Consider the following 25,850-nt stretch of genomic DNA (forward strand, 5'->3'; position numbering starts at 1 on the left):
GTAAAATAAGTATGACATCTGAAGCATGTTCCATGACTACAGCCAGTGTCTTGCAGAGCTACTTAAGCCCTTTTATTTTTCTAGGCAAAAAATCAGGCAAGGCAAGGAATAAAAGAAGTGAAGAACAAGTTAAAGCACAAGGTACGTAGCACACTTTTTGCTTTCTTACATTGCTTCCTGTATCAGTTTGAAGCTTATACTTTACAAATCACATGAGATTTGTGTTTTTAATGACTTTTGAAATATGCTTAGCCCTTTGTTCAACAAAACATTTTTCATAACGAGCCCTCTGGCAACTATCTGTCATTCTATGCATCCACTGAATAATCTCTTTATTGTTTGCATATTTTATCGTAGAACAACAGAGGTCTTCAAAGATACATTAACAGGATGTATGTTTTCATAAAGTTGATTGCTTTGATATCACAATCGAAGCCTTTGCTTCAAGCTGAGAATTTGAGATGGGAGAGTCTTGTAGCACAATGTATTTCAGAAGGTGCTGTTGTCCATTTTGGTTTCCTAAGATGTGTGCACAATGGCAATGTTTGAACGGAGGAATAGTTTCATTTTGCAAGAGCAACACTGCAGAAGTAGCAGAAAAGATTTTTTAGGCATTTTGCAGTTGCTTTTCCCATTGAAAATTTTGATCCATGTAAGGTTTTTTATAGGGAGGAGGAACAGCTTTTAGATGTGTTTTATGCTATTTTAAGAAAACTTTGAAAAATATTTCCTAGACGTTTGAACAATTAATCTTTTAAATGCCAATGTTGATAACTTCAGCTTCTTGAAAAGCTAAATTTGATTTTCTTACTACAGATGGTATTTTCATGACAGTAATAGATTGTGGCAAGATAATTTTGAATGCATTCTGCATGCATAATATGGGGGCTACGTTTGCAGATAATGATTATAAATAAAGGAATTTAAATGTGTTTTCTTGTGTAGGAGAGTGAGGAAGAGTATGGAACTTGCAGTGCTGGTGCAGTACAGACTGCTCCCGTCTACATGTTGCATTATGAGAAAAGAGGAAGCTCAGAAAAAAGAAGACTGGCACAGGTAAGACACCTGAAACTCCTGTCCTTATTCACATACATATGAGGAAAATATTTTGCCACTTACAGTGGCAAACGCATCAGTGAATCTGTTTCAAGGTTATTTTACTGTCTGGGTTTGGATAGTGTGACTAAAAGGCTATGTTTATAGAAATACTGCTATACTGCTTAAAGGGGGAAAAATGTTACTCGTATTTCATCCTTGTTGAGAGATGAAAAAACAGGAGATTTGTAAGTATGGATCTGAGATTTAATTCTTAAGTACTGTTTTTGATAATGGCTTCTCATAACAAATACTTTCTGATCTGTTCACTGATCTGTGTTAAGCTTTTTTTTTTTTTTTTTAGTTCCCTATAGCAGTGCACATTAATTTTCTATTTCTAATACACTGATTTGGCAGTTACATAGCCTTTAACCTTGCTCAGATAGTTATGATTTATTATTTTATTATTAAGTCAGCTAGTTAATATGGTGCCAATCTCTTCTCCTTTTGTTCCCTAACCCTTTCTAGTCTTGATTTGAAGTAACAGGTGTAGTATCTCAACTTTGGCAAGTGTTGTAACGTCTTTGGATTCATTTTGACAGTTTTATTTCCAGGATATCAATAAAATAGTTTTTGTAGCACTTTTTTTTTCCTGGACATAAAGACATACATATGTACATATTTTAACATGTGGGTTATTTTTATATTATATTGTTATTGCATGTTTTTAATACATGTAATTAATGTTTATATATGTATTTCTAATGCATATATATTTCTTATAAGGGAATTAAGTATAGAAATTCAGTCCTGCTGAACTAACAACATTTGGCGTTTTACTTCAGACATTGCAATGACAAAAAACTGAGTTGTCTAATCGATTTAAAATTTGTTTTTATCAATAATAAATACAGTGTTTGTGAAATTTAACATAGAACTGATGCAGATTATTGCTAAATGATGCTGAGATTGTACGTTAGTATTAAGACATTATTTTTTTTCTGCTTTATCTATTTAGGCAGCTTTTATTTTGTACATGTTTTTATGGTCTCTTAAAGCCAGTGATAAAATTCTAAACTATGTGCCCTCAGTATATTTTTATGTACAGGCAGCTGCGGTGCCTGCATTCTTTCAGGAACTTGTGTACAGTAGGTTTTCTTCGCTGGGTATCAGAGGAGAAGATCCACACTTCTAAATGTGTGAGTGTAGAGCTCTAATGTTAGTAACGTGAATGGTTCTTAAAATATTTCTTCTCATAGATAACTGTCATTTTAATATATTGCAGTGTTCCCCACCACCAAAATAATTTGATCATGTACTAAAAAGGTTTTAATGCATTATAAGCCAACGCACACAGATTAGTGTAGGTGAATCTACAATTGGATGTATCTGTGTAAATACATAACACAAGTATACCCTTGTAGCCAGTGAACTTGTATAGACTGCTTTTATTAAAAAATCTGCAGTAATTTACTGATATGGTAGTACTGCCTCCTGTTACGTACAGGAGTCTAGGGATACAAAGGAATGTAATTTACCTTAGTATGATAAAACATTTCTTTTGAAGGCCTGTGTTTGACCAGAACAATTTAACTTCTGTATGTTTTTGTGTTTGTACGGCTGTGTGCTGCTAAATCCCATAATACCATTGTTGCTGTTTCTACCAGTCTCTTTTAGTTTTGAAAACAAGGCAGGAGTGCATATCCATCCATAGTGTGGTTTACATATGCACATATACACGTGTGTTTGTGTATACACATGTACATGTATAGGGTTTATTTACTATCAAAGCCTGTAACTAATGGCCCCGCAGTTTTGCCCTGCTGCAAACTGACGGTCCTGCGTTTTCTCTCCCGCTCCTGTCCCAAATGCCATGTGAGCCCCCTGGGCAGGGTGGAGCAGATGGGGGGGAGGGCAGGTGGTTGCTCCCCCAGAACTCTGCTCTTGCACGGTTTCCATCACTGCTCACTCACACTGTTCCTACTTTTCCTCCTCCCCAAAAGCAAAGAAACTAACATATTTCTAAAAACCAATAGTCCATTGTGGCTGCTCTTTTTTTTTATTCTTACTCTTGGTAAGTGTTTGAACAAGATAACATAAGTGAAGGTTCTTTATGAATAAGTGGTGATTTTAAGCTTTACATTCAAATAAACGTTTGTATTCCAAGTGCACATGTATGAGAGAGACTGTGTTTGGTCCAGTGCTGAATCTGTGTTTAAAAAGTGAATTTCACAGATTGCTATTATTGTCAGGTTTAATCCTTTTTTCTGTAACTCTTTATCCTGTGAACGAACGTCTCCACCCAGATTTCTAAAATAGTGCCACGCGTGTCTGCAGGGGTGTAAGGGTGGTGCTGAAGGGCAGTCCGCGCACTCTGATGTGTGTAAAAAGTAAGGACCAGCGATCGATTAAGTTGCAATGTCAGTGTATTTGAATATCCCCCCTAAACAAACAACAACAAAAAGAGAGCAATTGCTTTTAATGGTCATCTTGCTTCCAAACCAGAGGCAGTTCTGCACTTATATTACTGTCTCTTCCATACTGAAACATTTAGAAACTTGTAAATATAAAGAATTTGGTATTGTATTTTATGTCGTGTTAGATGCATGCATTGAGCTTTTAATTTTCCACTTCTTGGAAACAGATAAACATAAATACTAATAGTTAGCTGAGATGCTGTAAAACAGATTTAGTTCAAAACATTATGTATGATATGAAAGTAAAAGTAAAAAACTTTACTGTGAAAGTTTGTTTTAATAATTAGTTTGTAACAGGCTTTTGGGGTTTGGGAGGATGCTTCCTTTACAATAGGAAGTGAATCTGCTTTTACCCCAACAAACAGTATTTTGTGTGTGAGTCTGCTAATTAGTATGGTTATTTCCTGTTTTGTTGATGAGGCTTTAATAAATGTCAAGGGTACAGCCATGAAGATCTCCCAATTAGGCTTTGCGTTTGTAAAGCCCAACCCCTTTGCTTTTGTGTGAAGATGACGGTTCCAACTGCAGCCTCAGCCTAACAGGGCTCAGGGGAAAGGATACTTCTCTGGCTTTATTGAGAACAAGGCCATTTTGGCCCAGGGAGAATACCAGCACTGGTCACAGTGCAGAGCCATTTTTAACAAAGAATATTTACTAAGCTTTACCACTGCTGTCATAGTGGTTTTATTGTTGGTTTGGTTTTTTTTCCAGATCAGCAATTGACTTTTAAAAAATTAACAGTAAATCAATAGAAATTATAGCATGTAAAATAGCTGTCAAAACCTAATCACAGGGTAAATAATTAAATGTGTTTCTGCAAACTGTAGTGATCAGCTTGCCCTCCTAGAATTTGCATTTTGAAAGTCTTTCCTAAAAAAAATAACAACAGGAGTGCACTCATACGTGCCTGTGTGCATGCGCGTGCACGCAGACACAATTAATCTTTGCTTAAGATGAATTGTTCTATCTCTGTAATATTCATTTGAGCTTACTCTTGCTTAGGTTAGCTCTTCTAGGCTTTTTATACGTATGCGAGCTTAACTATATTGCAAGTCAACATTAACAGATGGATTGCCCTAAGCAAGGGAAAACCACAACAAAATCTAGTGAAAGTGGAGGATTGAAGCTTTTTATTGTTAAGCCTTATTAAAACCTTGGCATGTGCGCTGCCTTTAACTGTTTCATGCCGAGATCTAATAATATGTCTCTGGTACGTTTTATCTCCTACGTTAATTAGGTGTGTAGAAGATAGAAAAAATCACCAGCTAAAATTTTTGAAATAAAAATTAATACAGGCATTGGATTGCTTCAGCTGTGTTTGCAGTGTCTTGCCAACGATATCGCAGAGTTTCTTTAACTATTGATGAGCAGGGTACGGCACTGCATGTGTTAGACTGCTCTGTGTTCAGGTTTTGCATAATCTATTTTAATTCTGTTTCATTATATGCTCCCAGGTAATGCAGATTTCTGGGTAGACAGGGGCGTAAATGCAGTAAGAGCTCTATAAAATTGTTCCAGATTAATACATAATTGAAAAGAGAGTGTGTTTTATTATGAGCTTGCATAAAATGCCGCGAAGATCTGTTTGATTTCATGAATATGATCTTTGTAATTTTGCTGTTATATCAGGTGGCAGGGTAGCTTATTAAAAATGGAGCATTTCAGGATGTCAATAGTCCTAATGTATTTAGTGCCTAATTATACATTCCGGAAGATTTGCAGAATACCAAATAAGAACTACCAGTTCACTTTATAATTAGTAAGTTAGCAATGCCCCCTTGTCTCTAAGGAAATATATGTAATACTGTACCTTCAGGCTGTGCTACCTTGCAGCCGTAATGGAAACAGGCATTTGGATTCTAAGTGTGGATTTACCAGGAATCCCTGTGTGTCAGCGCTACTTTAAATGTTCGTCCATTGAAGAAACCAAGTGAACTACTTCCCATGACTTTGCAGGATCTAGATATAGTGTCTAAGAAGGTTTTAAAACCACTTTTGCATAAGGTAATAAAAGCCAAGTTAGACTAAACCCTTTTCTTGGTATTCTTGAAAAGAAGAGAATTACCATTTTTTATTCTTTTTTTGAAAGCCTATCATGAGTGTAGCTTTTACACTTTTATTGAAGCATATCCTCATAACTAGACAATGTGTAATTCAGCTTGCAGTAGGTATACTTGGCTTCTGTTCGACAAAGATAGCAAGTGTCAGGAAGATGTGTTCAGAATAACCTTACCTTCAGGAGCGCCCCATTTATCAATACCCCTACAACGGCCTGTAAAATAAATGACATAATCATTAGCTACAAAGGGCTTCCAGTAACTGATTATCCTCCTAACCTGAAAAAGGTGGTGAGAGTGGGCTATTCTGAAGACTTTTTTTTTTTTCCTTTTTTTTTTTTTTCTTCTGGGAACATAAAAGAGGAGAGTAAATGCTTGTAATAATGCAGTGCTGAATATACATATTCTGTATAAGGTGACTGAACCCTTTAAGAAAAAAGGGGGGGTTGGTAAATATCCTGTGGAAAACCTCATAATAATTTCAGAAACATAAAAGCTCCAGTCAAAGGCATTTACCTGTGTTTGGATTCAGGTAGTGTGCTTGAGATCACATCTATGCCTAGCATCCACAGATAACACAGGTTATATAGCTGGAGGTACCTTATACTCTCATTGACTAAAATACTAGGAATTGACAGATGCCATAGACACTAAGAGGTAGTTTTTAAAGTAAATCATGTTTTGTTTCTGTAAAACATGGTTTTGAAGTAAGCTTTGGTTGATTAGTAAATGCTGTTAGCTAATGCGGTGTAATTTGAAAATATTGTAGATCTCATTAGCTTCCTCTAATTTGGAGAAAAATCTTTTGTCTTGGTCTGTCAAGTAAGATCTCTTCATTCTGGAAAACAGTCAGATTTCCTTTTAATTAAAAATGAAAAAGCTAGGCAGCAAGAATTCAAATTGCAGATTACAAGAGTGCCCTCTCGTGGCTCTGCTCCCTTCCCGAGGCGGTCCGGGCACAGCGTGTCCTTTGCCTTAAAGAAACCTGGCTTCTTACAGCAGCAGACCTCTTAGAAATACAGCAATACTTTTCTTTTTTTTTTAAACTGGAAGATTATCTGGATTTTGTGCAACTTAAACATTTAGATGCTTTAATGTATCATGCACAGTATTATTTTCAGGAATATACACTATCAATTTAGAGAAATCATTACAAGATTGCTCACCACATTTACACCCCACCCCCCACCAGAAGATAGTAGATACAGGCTCTAAACAGTGACGGTCACTGATTTGAATTTAGGCAGTGAACACATTTAAAGAAAAAAGAAGCAGTATAAGTTTATAAAGGTTTTCTGATTTTTTTTTAATTTCAGGTGTTTTTTTGTTAGTGTGAGCTCTCCTATTCTCTGCCCAGATCTCTTCTCACCATGGTGGTTTTAAGCAAAGGACTGTTGCAAGCCTCTGTAGCGGCGTTCTAACGTTTGTTTTGCACCTGTATTGCAGTAAACATCACTTGCAAAATCTCTTCACTACTTACCATGATTCCAATTAAAAAAAAAAATAATGGAAAGATAGGGCAATGGTCAAGAAATTGCTCTGCAATTTTTTGTTAACCTGTGGGCATTTAGTGGAATGCTTGGGTTTTCAGGGCAAAGACATCAACACATCTACTCTGTTTAAATCTGTATAATTCTCTGATTTATCCTACTAAGAGACATTTAGACAAGCAAAAAGTTTGCAGATGGTTTTTTTGGCTGTTATTGTCACCTATTTGAGTTTTTTCCCAAATTGAAAGGCAGCCTTTCTGAGGGTCTTTCTACTAAAAACAAATGAACCATTCTGGCATGTCTACCGAGGTTTCTTTTCTCGGAAGGATATGAAAGAAAAATGCTATTTCACAAAGTATCTTCAAAACTGGATGAACCATTCTGTCCTTAGTAGTGAGTTGAAATAACCGAATTATTTTTTTTCATCAGAATTTATTGACATCTTAATCTAACAGTGGTATCTTCTGCTTTGAATTGCTGTGTGTCTTCTGCCTTCCATGGGGCAGGTTTTGGCTACACCTAGCCAAAGCAGGGAGCCAGAACTGCAGCTGACGGCTGGGACCTGCCTCCCAACTTCATGTTGCTTTTGCCTTCTGGCCTGAAAGTTTGGAGCACACAACCTTATGTCTAAAACTTCAGGTCTAATACTGTCTGTTCTCCAACCTTTTCTTCCTCTCTCTGGTCCTGTACCTAAGAGTGATTAAAAAAAAAAATATGTTCAATTAAAGACTATAGTTTGGCTGGGAGCAAAAGGAGGGAGAAGTAGAAATAACAGGAAAAGCCTTTCCTGAGAGGTCTGGGTGGCTGAACGTGAAAGCCCAGGTTCATTCACCCCATCCCGTTTTAGACAGTACTGAAATGCTGATGTCAGCCCAGTTCTACCCTGGGCTTTGTCCACAGTGCGTGGGGAGAGAGTGGGGCATGACCAAGGGCACCCCAGCTGACCCAGAACCTAGATTGCATCCTGATGCTGCCTCCGTCCTGCTATTTATTGTCAAATCTAGGATGCAAAGTACCTGAAATTAGTGAATAGCATCGGAATCTGAATGCACCTTGCAGAGAAAGACCTTCTTTTTGAGCAGAAGAATCCTACTGATGTCAAACAGAAGGAGGGACTCCTCCTTGCTAATTTTGTCTGGAAGCTTTATACAGAAATGTGCTTGGAGTCAATATTTCCATTTCTAAGGCACAATCTTTTTTTTATTTGCTTGCAAATGTGATTGCTGTTTTCAAGCTTCATACAGAGCTTCCCTCAGACAGGTTCTTCCACTGCCTGTAGGTCTGATGGACAGAGTTCAGTGCTGCTCACGTTTTTCTGTCTGGAGTTTTGTGACATTTGGAGTTTTCTTGAAGCCTCAAAGTATATGATGTCTGTGTTTAGGATCACATCCACATTGTACATTTTCACTTCAGTGTTTTTGCTGGTGTTTCCTTTCCTTTGAAAAAGTCACACGTGATCTGCAAACAGCGCTTCCAGCAGTGTTTTTATCATGTGATAGTTCAGCTGGTGTAAGGGTGTGATGTACATTTTAATGGAAAGATCGATTTAACCAGTTATCTCTGGTTTGACTGCTTAGGAATTGTATCAGATAGGTAGCACCTTCCAGCCAGATGAACGGGGTTTACAGCTCTTTGGTGTCACTAAAGTCACACCCTGCACGCCCGAGTTACTTCCAGGTCTCTTGACTTTCCTGTTACTTCCAAACCATGTTCCCTTTTCTGCCTTTGTGCATATGGGCACTGATTAGTTTTTTGTTTCTGATGTGCGTTCCTCTTTTATCTTTTTGCTCCTCTCTCCACAGTGACCCCCTCAACCCTCTATTCTGTCATTTCCTTTTCCTGCAATCATGGAGTAAAGCTAGGGCATTAAGGACCATCAGAAAGGGAAAATAAGTGATATTTTTCTTAGTTTTTGTAACTGGTGAATCTGATTCTTAAAATCATCCACCAAAAAAAACCCCAAAGCATAAAGAATACTTGTTTATAGAAGAGCTGCTTGCGTTAGTTGTTGCAAACAGCACTGAAAATTTCCACATCCTATTTTGAGAGACCAGCCCCCCTGGCTGTACCGATTGCAGTGAGGCCAGGCTGCCCACGGCTGGTGCACTCATGCAGCTGGACTGGTGTGTGGCAGGGTGCACAGCGTGTCGGCTGCGCGGCTGCTTCGCTAAGAACAGCCCCTGTGTCGCTGAGGAGCGAGCTGTGGTGGTCCGGGGGGCAGCTGGGGGGCTCGCTTCAAGTCCGGGGGCCTGGAGATAACCGTGCAGGCTTCCTGAGGGAAAAGCGGTCTGCAGTTCTTCAGAGAACATGGGAGTTGATTTGTTGTTTTGGAGAAAAAAACCCACCAAACTACTTCTGAAAAATGTTTATAGAAGCATGATTAATCCTGAAAAATCAAAAGCAGTGTTAGAGAATTCTCCAGTATTATCTATGGTCAGGAGTGTAGCATGCATAGAAGGTAGGAAGCTTAGAGTTTGTTAATTTTTCACCACAGTAATTCAGAACATAAATAATTACAATGTGCTCTCCGTGACTAGGTGTCTCAGCAGATGTATCATCCTTCCTTACAATAAATCCTCCCTCAGCACAGTTATTAATGTTTCCTTTAGCTTTACAGAAGTCAGTGGAGATCTCTGGTGCATTGCAGTTTGCTTGTCATTTCAAAGTGCTGTGCTCCTGTTCTTACCTACACACTCTGGTTGTCCGTGTCTCTAAACGGATTTTGGGGGATTTCCTGCCCTTGCAGGCTTTTTATTGTCATGGGAAAGGATTTCTTTCTGTCGTTGGGAACCTACTTTTTGTGTGTCTCTTTCCCTATCATTTTAATTAACAGGATCTCAGAACTGATGAAGCTTTTGTTTCCAACCACTTCATGTTCTTTCAAATGCATCATCTATTTGTCTGAATCTGTTGAAGCAGACAATGTTTCTGTCCCAGGAAGGGTGAAGGTGTTTTTATTTACCATTAGTAGTTTTTAAATTATCCATGAGCCCTGTGTTATAATAATAATTAAAAAAATTAAAAAGCAAATACGGTGTTCTCAGATAATATCTATTTAATTTATATAGAGGACAATGTTTCTGATACCAGAGCATTATTTTTGTGAGGCATCACTACTTTATGTTACTTTCTGTGAGTCTAAAGCACACAAGTAATTCTTTGAAGGGATTGTTTCTTGAAATTAATCTAGAATTATTGCTCACACCTATCCTGGTCTGGTGTCCACGTAGCTACTTGGTATCCCCAGCACTACTTTAAGTGGTTGGTTGTACCGTGTCCCAGAAGAAGGGCATTGAAGAAGAGAAAGTTTAAAAGCTGTACTTCTTTTTTTAAATCTCTTTTCTTTCCTTCTGTCCCCCTCAGTCTCAGCTCTTGTGGAGTGTAATGTGAAGTACTTTCCTTTTCATTATCCATTGCTTTATCCATTTTTGTCCATTTTTAATGAAAAAAAGTGATTTCATTATCCATTGCTTTAGGTCACAGTCTTTGAGTGCAAGGGAGGGCAATGGGTTGTGCTTAACTAGAAGGTTTGATTGAGAGATCTTTTGCTTCCCTGCTGGAGGGAGCTACAATTATGCCTGTGATTGGGTTATAGAGAAGGGTAGGTAAAATAAAATACTGAATCATAAATAATAGAGGACGTGTATTTATTTTGCTTTCTCATCCTGAATGAATAATCTTTAATTTTTTAAGAAAAAGGAAACAGTACTTCATAGATTTAAACCATAGTAGGTATTTTTCTTTTCTTGCAACTTTATGCGTGTTGATGTATCAAGTAGTTGGTAAATGTGAAATTATATGTGCGCTGCCATTTATCAAAAGCTTATTTGCTTCTCACTTTGAGGACAATTAATAGCAGCAGCCTTGTTTGACTTCCTGCCCCAGGATCGATCGGTAAGCACGCATTCTGGAAAGCTGTGCTTCTGAAAGGTCTAGCATTAGGTAAAAAGCTGACATTTCAAAGATTGACTTTCATGCCCAATCAAGAATGTAACCATCTTACATTTAAATCCTTCAGCATTCATGCATTTTGTCTACATTTTTATGCCAAAGTAGTACGTTTTGTGAGGCTGCTAGCAAACAGAAGAGAACAGTTTAAGGACCTATTCTCGCTTTGTTTGGTTCTACCCATATTTATACTGTCAGCACCTTCTTTTTCTGGTTTTGGTGATCAGCATTTACCACAACTGTATAGGCAGCAGAGCACTTGAAGGATGAGGTTTTCAAGTGGGGCAGAAACCAAAGAGGATGTACACGATGTGTACCAAAAGGCCATACGTCCTCACGCCAGGTGCGGTTGTTCCTTTGCTGTGCTTCACGCTCGGGCTTCTGGGTTCAACTGGGGCTTGTGGAGAGTGTGAGCTCATTGTCTTTAAGTATGTTGAACTCTTATATCCCGAGAAAGAGGAGAGATGGGTTCTTGCAGTGCAGTGTGCCTGAAAATGAGAAAAAATTGAAATAGCAAAAGTTAAATAGCTGTTCATGTTTTGATATAAAGTAGATACATTAAATAATAGAGTTATTATGTAAACAGAACTAGCTGGTAGAAGCAAAACAATTGAGTACTTTAAAGAAGTTTGTTGCTTTATTTTATAGAAAAAAACATGACAGCAGTCTATTAAGATTTTATAAAGTTCTGGTGCAGCAAGGAAGGAGTGTTACCATATCATTTCTTGTGGTAATAAATTTAAATGGTCTGGTTGTTATTAGGATGCTGATCAGGAAGGAAACAGAAGTCTGTCCTTTTTTCATAAAAAGGTATAAAAAAGGTTACACACTTCAAAATGCAGAAAAGACAGAAATTAAAAGCTTAAATAACTGCAAACAGCGGGGTACGTCAGTAATGGAAGGACTTCTTAAATGACTTTGACAGCTTTTGCAGGTGCCCATACCATGTCACTTTACCTAGTGGAGCACTGAAAAAGATTTATGATTCTCCTTTTGGAATTTATTAAGAGTTTCTTTCTTTCTTTTTTTATTTCTTTGCAAAGTCGTCTGGGCATACCTCTCCCTTGCAGTCGTTTCTATTACAGCTCCTAAAGGAAAGTCACCTATTTAAAAACATGTGTTGCTTGTTGTCTCTGTGGCTAGCTCACAGAGCTCTAAACTCTGGAGAATGTTGTTATTTACAGCCAGATATTTCCCTTTCCTTCCCCTATTGCCTTTTTTTCTTTGTATGTAAATCCCATTTTATTTGGTTTAGTTCTTGAAAGTCTTGCTGTATAATTTTGTACCCCTAAACATTTAAATTGATAACAACATTTTTTTTTCAAAGAACAAATCTGACCATCAGGAACTAGAATTTATTTTTTTATTCTTTTTAGGTTTATCAACATATGCTTTGTTATAGTCCTTTAATAGGAGTTATTCCTGCTTTCGCTGACACACTCGCATAATACTGTCTGTAGGTGCTCTGAGGGGCTGCTGCTATGCCTGTGGCTTGCTGATTCTAATTAATTTTATTCAGTTCCTGTTTCTCAAAGACACAACCCTTTTTTTAATTTTCTTTTTAAAATTTATCTATTAAAACTTGCATCCAAGCTCTTTGAAACATTATTTGTTTTGACAAATCAGTGAGTGTTATCTTGTGGGATTTCATTCCATTGACAGAATTAATCCATCTACAGATGGACAAGTGTCAGTTTTAGTTTTGTTTTCTGAAATTTCTCAACATTTTTAAAGAACCTTCTTTTCTGCAAAATCTTGTCTTTACATTAGTAGAAGTAAACGTGATGGCAGCATCTAATACTGATGCAAATTCCAAGCAAGCAAGACAGAGAAGGGGTTTGCACTCCAAGAATCAGTTCCAGAATTAGAGCTTTAATTACAATGAATGTGATGTCAGAATTTTCATGGGGAAGTAGTGAATTACCAGTGCTATAGAAGCAAAGTATTTTAATTGTCCCAGTGAATATAAATACTTAAAGCATCAACTTTTAAACTGAAAACAGTGACTGTAGTTGTGGCAGTAATCAGTAAGGTAACCAATTAACAGTATCAATTAAGTTAGTGGTTAACCTCCCTTTAGTTAAAAGCAGGGATATGATTGATGGCAACACTGACGGGAGTGACACACCTCACAAAACTGGGAAAGAGTTAGAAATACCAAGTTTGTTTGACTGCATTCCATCCTATAACTATTGCTCAGTATGAAGCTTAGTTTGGGTTCTTTAATAGTTTTTAATACTCTAATAATTCTTTCATATTCTGTTGACTGTTACTTTAACACATTAAGAACCATGTTTCCTCTTTGTGGATGAAGTTATCAAATTAAATGTATTATATAGAAACAATTCTGTATTTTATATATCTATATGTAAAATTTTACACATTATATAATGTGTAAAATAAAAAAATACAAAAAGATGTGGATGAAAGTGTTATCAAAACTTGCTGCTTTAGTTAAATCCTCTCTTCTTGAACCAGAACAAATGTGTTTGTCTGTAAAGACTGAACATTGAGATGTTCCTGACGGTAATGGTGGGGGTGGGGGGAAGTTACAGGCAATGTCCTGGTACATGTAGGACACTGACAACATCTGTAATAGGTGATATACTGAAATCTTCACAGCACAGACTTCCAGGCTCCTTGTAGCCTGAAATGAAGGCTGTATTTCTTCCCTGTCCGGGTTGGTTGCAGGTTTAGGCATGCAAGATGAGATGTGGGCAGTGGCACTTCCTTTTTACTTGTGTATGATTTTCTTTCAAGTTGGCTAACGCCATTTTCCCTTTGCACAAATTCTATTCGTATGTCTTTAAATTATGAGCAGTTTTCCAAGGTTCTGAATCTCTTCATTGGATTGCTTGCTTGCATAGTGTATTTTGCAGGTTTTTGATACAAAGCAAGTATAATAGATGATAATACTGACCTTAAGACAGTCAGTTGTGAAGCACAAGTGACTAAAATTCCTAACTTAAACGTTCTGGTCAAGACAGAGACTTTCATCCGTTGTAGAAATCATTAGCCTGGTTCTGTTTGCTAAATAACAATGTGCTATCAGAGATCAAGGAGTACTCAGTATGGTAGTGTGTGAATGTACAGCACACCAGCTACTCTAGGCAAGCTCCCCGTGGGATGCTCTGAATGTATGCTAACTTGGAGTTAACTGTAATTTACAGTAATTTATCCTGCACAGAGGCATTCCTAGTGCACAGTTTTCAAGCTGGCATACTACTTTGCAGTTCTGTTTAACACCCTAACGTAAGTATAGCTATGTAAAGAGACTCCTGACTTCTTTTGTATTTGTTACTTCAAAAATCCATTTTTCCTCATGCTCAGTAGACCACATCAACTAAAACTTGGTGAATAATTATATCAGGAAGTACTAAACCACAGTGCTTTTTGGGGTAGATTTGCAAGAAAGGGTAGTTAGTAGGCTTGGGTGATGCTTTTCCTCCAATAGCCAGTCTTCTGCTAATCAAGGCTTTGCATAAATAATAAGGCCTCCCATAGGCCATGAAAGAAATGGTTCTCTTGCTTTTTAATTGGTGATGCTTGAAGACTTCACATCCTCTTACAATGACCTTTAGAAGACTTGATCAATATGTGGTTTCCTCATCAAGTACTCAGGAAGTCTTAATGAGTAATGTGACAGCTAGTCTCCAAAAAAGTAGTGATGAAATAGAAAAAATAAACAAAAATTAGAATGTTAATTTTCTGTCCTCCAGACTCGTTTCAACCAACGTCTCAGTAACCAGGATTTTGCCTTGGATGAAGATGATGATGATGAAATGGAGAGAACAAGCAAGTAAGACGCCTGTTTGGATGTGTGTCTATGCATGGGAGAAAGGGTAACTAGTGTTATTCAGCAAAGCTTAGTTCAAATGACATATTTTTCTCCTGTCTGGGCTGCTGCCTTGATTCTTGCTCTAGATGATGTCAAGTAGTTTGGGATTAAATCTGCTTTTAAAAGGAGGGACAGGCTATTATATCTTTTAATTATTATAGTGCCTAGAATAACTTGACATAATCCTCAGTCTTCACAGACTCAAGATAAAATGATAGACTGCATGCAGAAAGAAGCAGAAAAAAAAATATTCATCAACATGGTGGACAGTGACCTCAGCTAATCTGTTCTTCCAGTCTTGTGTTGTAGTCATGACAATGGAAAGTCTTCTGAAGGGTTTGAAAGAGAAATATTGCCATGTGAGTTTTATACCAAGGTCTTCCTATGTGTGAATTAAAGGGAAATCATAAGTTGAGGCCTAAGCTGTGTTGAGGCATTCTCTCATTGAATTCAGGAGCTAATTTTTGGTAATGGTAATAAACCATGAGGAACCTTGAAAGCAAAGTCAAGCAGCTTCAACCATGATGCAGTAGGGAGGCGGGAGCTGCTGATGTGTTCAAAGAATATCATCAAAACAGTGAGCCATGGAAAAATCCTTTGCAGTAGTGTTCTTGATAGACACAGATAGGGAAGGTATGTATTTATGTAGTATGAGGGTCGGAGGTAAGGGTATTGCAATGAATGAAAGAGAAAATAAAGAGACAGAAGCACCAGTTCTCCTTGCAGATAGGCAATACTCCAGTAAATCTGGTCATACAGCAGAAGAAGAGTTGCAGTATGAGAGTCCTGCCACTGGAACATAATATGTGTCTAGGTCAACTGGAGAGGTGACTCTAAATATTAGGTGTAGACAAGGGAGAAGAGGAACCAGTTTTGGAATAACTGTAAAATTTGGAGGGAAAATTTGGGAAGTCATATTGAGGGTGATTTAACAGTTACAGTGGTGGGGGAAAAGCCAGGAGACAGGAAAACCAGCTAATGTTAACTGCATCTCCATAGATACCCTACATCTATGTTTAGGAAAAGTCTTGGGTAGATAGAAAGAAAGTCCAGTTTTATGCTCCCTTTCAACTTGGAATGCATTCTCCTACTTACTCTTGGAAGTGGGTGTAATGAAGTGGCTTTTATGTTCCTAGCTGATGGAAAAGGTTTTTTTTCAGGTTATCGTCAGAAGACAGTGAAGAAGCTTCTGCTTACTTTTATGATAGTGATGATTCTGGTGAAACTGGAATAACTCCTCAGCATCAAGGAGAAATGGACTTGCTTGGGGAGATTTTGGACACGCTGAGCACGCACAGTTCAGATCAAGGGAAACTCTCAGGAGCAAAGAGCCTGGATTTCTTTAGGTCAATGGATGACATCAATTACAAGATTGCGGTTAGTCTTCTGCTTTCATTTGAAAAACAACTCCAGTCCCTTTATAGCAGAATCCTGCACTTGTGGAATCAACAATGTGCAGCTCAGACACTGCAGCATAGTCCTCAGAATTGCTAACATGTCTTCCTAGGGATACAGAACAGTACGCCCATGCTGGCCACTGCATTATGTTTTTTTGCCAGCCAAAAGATTGATTACACATTTGTCCAGTTTACCCAGTCATCTTGGAACAGTATTTTTCCCTTATAACAGTAACCACATGTAGAGCTGTGAATAATAATTTATGTAATCAAATAGTTTAATATTAATGTTTAACTGTTCAATCAGGTATTCCCAGAGCTGGTTCTAGTCTTTCTTAATGTGGTTTAGAAAGGTATTTATTTCCATTTTCACCTTGCATCTTTAAACTAGCCATAGTGATAGGGAGATATTTCCATCTTGATTAAGTCATGGGGTCCATGTGAAACACTGCTAGAATAGTACTCCAGAGCTTTCTAAGAGGGCTTCTTGATCCTTTTTTAGGTGGAGTTGAATAGGACCTGTAGTGTCAACAGACTTCTTGCCTACAACTTTAAAACCTTCACTAAGCCACTGCTCTGTTGTTAGCCAAATAAAAAAAAGTTAGTTTGTTTGAATTCCAGCTTATATCAGTTGTCCAAGATTTGCTGAAAGGGATCCTATAGTAGAAGATTCGTTACTGCATCAGCAAATTCTAATGCAAATATTTAAAAAGCTTGTAAAATTTTGTATTATGAGTGTCACACAGGGGACGTGTTAGTAAAATGCCCGTTTTTGTTTGCTTGGCCAAAAAAAATTAATATTGAAAGTTGGTATAGTTAATTACTGAAGCAAAGAGGAAATGCCATCTGGTTTTAGTTTTAGTCCAGCTCCTTCTCATGTTATGGGTACAAACCATCAAAGTGTGTCTTTGTTCACTGTTGAAACTGCTTGTGCAAAGGCTGAATGGACAGGGGACACAGAAATCCTTCCTGTGTACAAAAAGTGATCCTGTATAAGGGGCAGAGTGTTCTAGCGAGGATGTATACAACCACTTGATCTTACATTGCTTCTCGGATTGTTGTTTTGTAACATTGAACCCCAAGGGGGATCCATGATTTGGGAACACACAAAATCCATTACAGTGTTTTTGTTTCGAAAGTGCCGGTGTAGAGATGTTTCTTATGACATTAACTATAAACGCATGTTCTTTCTTTCAGAACAAGTCGAACGCACCTAGTGAGAGCAACCTTACCCTGCTCTGCAGCAGTGCTAGTGAGCAAGTGGAGTGGAACCTTGGTCAGGATGACAGTGCCCTCCATGGGAAGCAGCTCCCTCCATCGCCAAGGAAACAAGTTTCTTCTGGTGGCCATAGAGAATCTCTCTTAAGGTTGGAAGAAGAAAGTAGTGACAAAACCTTTATTACTGACAAGATGGACACCACCAGTATGACATCCCAATCTCCAGTACGATCAAGTGGCCAGTTTGCTTCTCTAGAAAGTTTTAAAGCAGGCTATTCTTCCTATAAATATGCCAAGCAGAATGAAACACTAAGCAATACCTCAGAAGATCAGCTTCCAACAAGTCTTGCTCAACATCCATCCGTTCTGGTCCCTTGGGAGAAAGATGGGGAGGAAGGAAATGAAACTCCAGAAGAGGGTGGGCTTCTTCAGGAAGTTGTGTCATTATGTAAACTGAGTTCTGCTTTTCACTATGGTTTAAATATTTCAAAGGATAGCTTGTCCGGCAGTAGCAGTGGAAATAAAACGTAAGAAAACTATGGGAAGAGAAACTCGACTCCCATCACAAGTTAAAGGGAGATTACTCAGGACTCCATATAACTCCATATAACATTCTAACCAAAAGGTAAAAAGGAATAAGAGATCTTCGATTACAAAAAACAGTTGTCTTCAATTGAGTATGCATTTTCTGCCATTGGGACATCCACTTCTATGTTTACCCAGTTCGTTTGTTGGTTAGGTCCACAAAATGGAGCTAGATATATGAATGCACTCTTAAATCAGGTACTAGTTAGTTTCTGTGTTAAAAATACAGCAAGTGCATGGTGCTTCCTGGCATTTGCTTCCTCTAAGCAGCAGGAAAGGTATCACCTAACGGGTAACCAGATTTTGAAGGTACTATATTAATCCCATTAAGCATGAAATGAACTGAGCAATCTGATTTGTCTGAAATGTACAAATGTTAATGTTTGTAATGAATAATAATTGCCTTAATCTTTAGAGAAGAGGTTTAACTATCTTAGAAGACAAATGCAAATCTACAAAACAGCAATAATGATTTTCCATAGCAAGAATTTGCTTCAGCTAAGTGCAGGGGGGGGGAGAAAACTTTTTTTAGATTAAGGAATTTGTCGTGAATATAACTTGGAACTTAATCCAAACTAAAACTGTGGCCCTGTCTTCCAGATTTCGAAAAGGTAACGCATAATTTTCTCTCTTCTGTAAAGTACATGAAGTGCTGAATTATAATGTGACATTTATTAACTTTTGTTTACAACTATGACACTTTAAAGACATATTATCTGGTTTCCCTAGATAGACTATTTCACCTACAAATTTTCAGAAAGGAAAGTGTAAGTGGAATTGATAGATTTATATTATTTTTTATTTTCTACATTTTAATAGTGTTTGAAAACTAATTTGTGCCTCTTCTAAACTATTTTCTGTCCATTTTTAGTAGCTAACTTCTTTGAAAGGCGGTTGAATTACTGTTACTTAGAAGTCATATTTAGTTAAATTATTAGTTGTGACTGAAAATTACTTGTAACACTAGAAAATTAAAATTACAGTTTTAGCTTGAGACTGCCTATATCCAACTCTCATTTTAGCCAAGTTGAGCAATGAAAAATATCTTTCTAAATTCAATGAAGGAGAATAAATGGACTTGATGTGTATTGTATTCAGAACAAGCATTTGTCCTCCTTTTGGCAGTATTCCTGATGAATATTTGGATATTTAAAGTTTGAAAATTCTTGCTGCTGTGTGGAGCAGCTCTTTCCTTATTTTACATTTCTTTCATTCTTCTCTTTTCTTTTTCCACCTCTCCACCTTACCATACATACACAGTCCTCCATGATAGCTCAGGACAGGAAAGGCATGAAGCAAACTTCAGCAGATTGGAATTGTCAGCTTTGAAGGTTATTTATGATGCAGTTGACAGAAGTAATACATGGATATACAATGACCTCTGCTTGAGAAGAATGCTCTCCTGCTCTTCTAAACTCATTTCAGAAGCCACCTCTCTTTCCCTTTTTGGCTGGAATGGTTAGTCTTAATCTCAGTATAGGCCTGAGCGAGCACGTTCACAAGGTCAATATTTGGATCAGATTGCACTTTAATATCTTAAGAGTAGTTCATAGCAGAATTTATTATCAGTTGCCACATTGAGATTTATGAATGAATTTTCCTTCTAGTTGACGGCAATGATAAGGGGCTTTTTGGCTGCTTCGTTATGAGGCAGCTGACCCAAGGGAATGGAACCACATCATTGCAGAGGTGGTGACTGACGCTTTAGCAAGGAGGGGCCGCAGAGTGAGACCTTGGCTTTGTTAATGTAAATGTTTCACCTTGTTTCAGAATGAGAAGGGCTGGGCCAGTACTTCTCATTGAGGATGAGCCTCTGGAATTTATTTTTTTTTTAGTCAGTGCAATGAAGGTGAAAGATTGTAAAAGTGCAAATTTTACAGAAATACCTGTGTCTGATTAGAGCCTGAACATTCCTGAGGGCATCTGCAGGCTGCATTGCTGCAGAATCTCAGTGTTCCAGAGTTAGAGGTTGTATGTGCAGAGGTCTGTACTCCAAAGTATTTATCCTTTGGTTTCCTCTGGTGTATCAACATGGTATGTAGTGGATTTTTTTAAGACATAAAAATGTTATTTGGCAAAATATTTTGTGCTGCAAATGATCAAAAATATAATAAAAATTCTGTAAAATCTTTGCTCTAAACTTCCCAGGTGGGTCAGACCAGGTGGCTCAGGTGCTGTTCAGATGAGAAAGTTGCAGAGCAACCTCATGGATACTTGTTTAGCGGTGATATTAATGATTCTGTAGAGGACATTCTTCTCCTTTGCTGGTACTAAACATTACCCAAACATAGTGCTGCCAGGTGTGCCTAAAAGAAGACCAGCAACGCAGAGGCTTTTGTTCTTTCAGCGCTTCTCTCTTGTTCTCATTCATGTCCTTGCATTTTGTTGACAAGAATGTCAAGATCCACTTTTTCTTTTTTTCTGCATCTGACATGATGTTTCTGTCCACAGTTCCATCTAAGATGATGTTTTGTTTTCTTTATTTGTTAAAGATAGTATCAGTATTAATGTTGTAAGGAGAAAAATAGAAAAAATTCAGAAATTACGGCCATCATTACTTTCAAAGCCATCAGACACCTAAGTCCAGGAATGCTGCCAGAAAATGGTTTTCAAAAATGCCTCTCTGATACAATAAATCCTACTGGCTTTACATGAGAGTTTGGCACTGAACTCCTATTATCACATAGATTGTCCCATTCTCATCTTTGTGGAAAAACTATGGAAGCCGCATGAAGCTGCTAATATTCTTATAGTTGTTATAAGGATCATAAAATTGGAAGATTGATAGTGGAATCTTTCAAAATCAAGGCGTTGTAGTAATAATTCGCTGTTTCATTGAGTGAAAATGCAGGCTGAAAAGAAGGAAACAGGTAAACTAAAAGATGGAAGGTAAAATTCACCTTAGAATTATTTTTATTTCAGTAAAAATTTCATTTCTGTGCTTATGCCACGTTGTTTCCTTACTATTTATAAAGCCCATAGAGTGTTTACAGTCATTAAATAGTATGTCTTTTTTTGGTTTTGAATGTTGTATGCGTTCAGAAATAACTTGGTCTTATATCTTATGTTGAATTTAACTGTAGGCACATTTTTAACTCTGTAATATTACAAAATCTTTTCCACTTTACTATCATTGATCTTTTAAAAAGGCTAGTATTTGTGCCTTATTTAAACAGAATTGCCAGTTACCAAATAGATAAGATTCTAAACTGATATTTCCAGTTTAACACTGTTGTTCTTTGTCCTTGTGATAATGTAAAACTGTTTATTGGCTACATATACAGTATTTTTCTTACCACATTGGGTTCTATATTCAGATAAATTGTCCGGGTCCAGTACTTTTTACAAGTTTTATACTTGTATGCTTTTTATTTGTGGAAATCCTTCTAATGTCTTTGAAAAATCATCAACATTCAGCACCAGCTGCTGGTGAGAACTGAATTCTGCTCAGTCGGAGCTTCTGTGGTGGTCTTCAGAGGCATCTCTTTTCTTCAGGATCTTGAAAATCTTCTCATTTCTCCTGTTTAAGGGAGCTATCAGGTTATTTGATTAAGCTTTGTAATCTGTTACTTAGACGTAGGAAGAAATTTCTGGTGTAGAAAGTTAAACTAGGACTTGAATTTAATATCTTCGAGTTTGTTTTGCATAGATGTCTGCCTGAAATGAGCCGTATCACTCATCCAGTTTGGGAGGAAAAAAGTAAGGGCATAAGACAGAGAAAGGGATTCCTGGGTTGTTCTGGTGGGATGTGGGGAAGCAGAACCTGGGGGTCCTCAGGAGGGATAATAACTTTGAGGAAATACAGATTTCAGGATATTGTTTAATGTTCTAGCTCAGTTGCAGTGATTCCAACCCAGCCACACAGGCAAAAGTAATATTGCCTATGGAATTAAAACCCGTGGGATTTGCAGAATGGATAATACGTTGTCCCAGTCAAAGCCTTCCCGTCTGTGTGTATGGAGGTGCAACATGTGAAAAACAGTGCCAGGTATTCAGGGAAGGACAGTACTGTGGATGCAGAGGTGATCCCTGGCTGCCCCCTATGCATGCAGAGGGCAGTCCGTGTAGAGTAGACAGTGGTTTGCGCTTCCATCCTGCGTATTTGGGTGTCGCGTAGCTCCAAAAAATAGACTTGTTCTGAAGGAAAAATGTAGTTGTAGAAGTTGTGATAGAACTTGTTGACTGAACCCTTCATTGTCATTTAGCATTTCAGTGGTTTCAGTGCTGCTGCTGTTGGGGTGGGGTCACCAGGAGCCCCCACGCTGGCTGCAGTCCCCTCGGGCCCTGTGACACGGGCTGCAGCCAGAGTTCTAGACACATGCTGGGTGCTTTTGAGAATCCCACCCGATCTATTAGAGGAGTGGTTTAGATCTCAAAATTCTGTTTTAGATGTCTTTTCAGGTTTTAGAATGAGCTAATTTGCAGCCTCATGTTCTTGTAACTGATGTAGAGTCCAGGCAAAAGAACAGTTAAGCCAGGTTTTTAAAATGGCTTCTATTTCTTCACCTACAATCAATCGTATTCAGTCCTGCAGAACAATCTTTCATTGGTGCAGCTGCCTGATGGAATTGCTGGGAGCATCTAAAATCTTTTTTCTATGTGTGTAATTAATTGAAGAAACATTTCATGCAATAATTGAAGTGCCAGCATGAGGCCCTTTTGCAAACGCGCCCCCGTGTAATCCAGCTGCGGTGCCCTGTCCTGCAGGAACGAGCTCCGTAGCCACTGACCATCCTGGCTCCGCAGGGAGAGGCCCAGGCTGGCCCTGATTTCCAGGGGGGTTGGCATCTTCTCCCTGGGCACCAGGCCCTAGCCCAGGTGCTGTGAGACTCCAGCCAGTGTGTTCCCACCAACCTGAAGTTTCAGGCTAAACAAATGTGGCTAGTAAAATGACACCTGAGGCAAGCAGCTTCCTTATTGCAAAGCTCAGGGTGGTGAAGGCTGGCTGTTCGCGTGGTATTGCAGTAAAACTTTGGGGAATGAATGTAGAAATAAATGCGCCAGCAAAACCAGTATGAATGGTGATGTGACTGGTGTGCGGTAACTTCTTTGCTACTATTAGATGTGTATACCTTTGTCAAGCGTTGTTTGCCTGTCAACAGAATGTGGACTGAATAGAGTGTCCTCATCTTCACCCCAAGAGCACGGACCACAGCTGGTCTAGAATTCATGTTCTTCGGAGTGGTTGAAAGTAAAGGGATGGGGTTTTTTGTTTGCTTGTGGGTGGTTGGTTTGTTGGTTTTTTTTGTGCAAAATGTTCCTTGTTTTGCTTTGCAATGTCTGTTTTACAGTTTTAGTTCGTGGCCAGTTGAAAGGACTTGGTAGGTCTTTCCTGGAATGTGCTGACCTTCTAAGCAGAGTTGCCTGAGGAGTCCACAGCCACGTTAGCCTAGAGGGCCGCCCACCATCTGCGTAGTTGGCAGGGCCGTTGCCATTTTCTGCTGGGTGGGCATATGAGGTGGGTAACACAGTTGGAAGTTACTCCGAGGTTTACTGTAATAAAAGGTACTCAAATTAATTTGTACTATTACTTAGGTCAATACTAACGGCATTGGTATTTAGAGTCCAGTAACAGTATTAGCATTTGAAAAATAAGTTGAGTTCAAGTATGTTGACGTTTGTTACGATTCTGTGCAAATTGACATTCTCTTTCTGTTAAAAATAAGGGAGCTACTTGGTTGGGGGCGGGGAATGTGTTGACTTTCAAATCTTCAGTGAATTTTGTGCAATATTTCTCCTTGTTTCAAAGTAATTTAGTATTGCACATCTGCTTTTCAAGCAGATCCTTGGAGTGGTATTTTTCAGAAATGTGTAAAATGACATGTAGCTTTGAAATACGGTTGTATGATAAAAACATGAAGAATATATTCTAATGAGGCAAATGTTTATTTCCAATGTATGGGAATGATTACGGATGTCACATTCTATGGAAATAATAAGGCCTAAGCCAATATTTGCCTACCGGTAGTTCTAGGTAGTTATTAAAGCTATGACCCGGTTAAATTGAAGTAAGGTTAAATATTAGAATTTATGATGTTTAATTTATCATTTGATCACTTGTTTGTCATTGGTGAAAAAATTAGGAGTTAAGCATTGATTTTTAGTACTGCCAATTAGGTGAGAGTTCATGGTGATGACCAAATGTATTAAGAATGTAGTTTGTGACATCCCTAATTATCGTCATTACTTAAAATATCTACTAATTTTGCCAGTATCCTTTTAACTTTTTGTAAATTAATTTCTTTGTATATTGATGTACATTTTGTTTTAACCTTTGGTTTTTCCTTAAGAACTTTAATATACTTGAATGAGGCAATAAAGCACTGTGGAACAGCTAGTCTTGGGGCAGCTTACACACAGGCTGCTAACATGACGTCTGTTACTTCATGATTTTTGAGGAGGAAGAGAAATTTAAAACGCTCACATATTTACCCAACTCACAATTTATGTTCGTTATTTTTATATCTGTGTCTGATACATGGAGGAATGCCTCAACTTGGAACAAAGCAACGTTATGTATCCCAATGCTTCTAATTCTTTTTCAGAATGTGTTTTTAGTGACCTTTGAAAACCATTCCTGATAACGTCCTTATTGTGAGCCTTTAACACTTGTAGGAAAGGCATGACATACAGGGCATTTTGAGGTTTTATTGATAATTTTAATAATTTTGAAGATTTAACCCCCCCCCAAAAAAAAAAAAAAAAAAAAAAAACCAAAAACAACCAACCAGCATTGTCCTAACGGTTTTAAAAATTCAGTTAGTTACTGACTTTTAATAAAACTAGAACCAAATCTAAGAATTTACTCCATGCTTTTACATCCTCTGGACTACTGTTCAAAGTCATCTCAAGAGCTGTAACTCAGACCTTAGACTACTGTCAGTAGTGCACTGTCTAGATGTAGTAAATGAGCTGTGATGTGCGGTGTGTTTTGTTTTCTTCTTTTTCCTTCCAAGTTTGTGGCGTCAGTAGAAGTTTTTGGTGAACTCCACATTACCATAAAGTGCCCAACACTGTACTATAAAATAAAATTTAACAATATCAAAATTCCTTGGGTGGTGCAGGTTCTTGCTTGATGGATTGATCTGAATACGTTTTCATTCTTATCAGACATAAAGGTTAAAATAGTACAGTGGTAATGTATTGTATTGGAAATTTTTCTCCATTGAATGACCGTTTCAGTTTCTTAGATACAAAGTTGATTGTGTTTTCTTATTAATTACTGTTTTATACAGTACAAAAGTTAAATGCTGATGTTCTTTGTAATTCCAATGACAGAAACAATCTTAGTTAATGCCTGTTTGTTAAACAGCATTTTTTGATCTATAGATCTTCAAGTTCTTACCAAAAAGTTAGGTATATTATTTCATTTTATAGGTTGAGAAGTAGAGATATTAAGGAGAAACTGCATGCGGAAGGTACAGTAGTAATACCTGATGGGTGCTATGGTTTAAACCTTTGAACATTGGATATTAAAACAATGATAATTATGATACCACCAAGTATTTTTGTACTGTTAAGCCAAGTATTACAAGTGTCAGAGAGGTCTTGAGGACACTGCTAGTGAGGGAAGAGGGATGCCCGACCTCCTGTAATACCTGTAATGGGATCTGCCTGAAGGGTCAGGCTGCTGACCTGAGAGCAGCTGGGACCTCACCTTCTCAACCCCAGCGGGCAAGCCTGGCCTGGCCACCCCTGCTCCCCTTCCTGGCACCCTGACTGCAGCCCCTGCTGCGCCTGGTGGCACTGCTGGGCTGCGTGGCTCTGTCGGCCGCTGGCGGGGTGGTGACCAGCCTTCATTCCCC

The 25,850-nt window shown here is 38.1% G+C and overlaps 1 protein-coding gene across 3 annotated transcripts in view; it reads left to right on the top strand.

Moving 5' to 3' along the window:
- Positions 1–25,092, top strand: part of DENND1B (DENN domain containing 1B) — a 168,206-nt gene extending 143,114 nt beyond the window's left edge. For all 3 annotated transcript variants that reach the window (XM_040610332.1, XM_040610334.1, XM_040610333.1), the window contains 5 exons: positions 85–141; positions 946–1,056; positions 14,727–14,806; positions 16,006–16,222; positions 17,440–25,092. In XM_040610332.1, the coding sequence (XP_040466266.1) occupies positions 85–141; positions 946–1,056; positions 14,727–14,806; positions 16,006–16,222; positions 17,440–17,991 (1,017 nt within the window). In that variant the 3' untranslated portion in view covers positions 17,992–25,092. The remainder of the gene's footprint in view (positions 1–84; positions 142–945; positions 1,057–14,726; positions 14,807–16,005; positions 16,223–17,439) is intronic.
- Positions 25,093–25,850: the final 758 nt, after the last annotated feature.

The sequence above is a fragment of the Falco naumanni genome, chromosome 11 (genome assembly GCF_017639655.2).
Source record: "Falco naumanni isolate bFalNau1 chromosome 11, bFalNau1.pat, whole genome shotgun sequence".
NCBI classification, from domain to species: Eukaryota; Metazoa; Chordata; class Aves; order Falconiformes; family Falconidae; genus Falco; species Falco naumanni.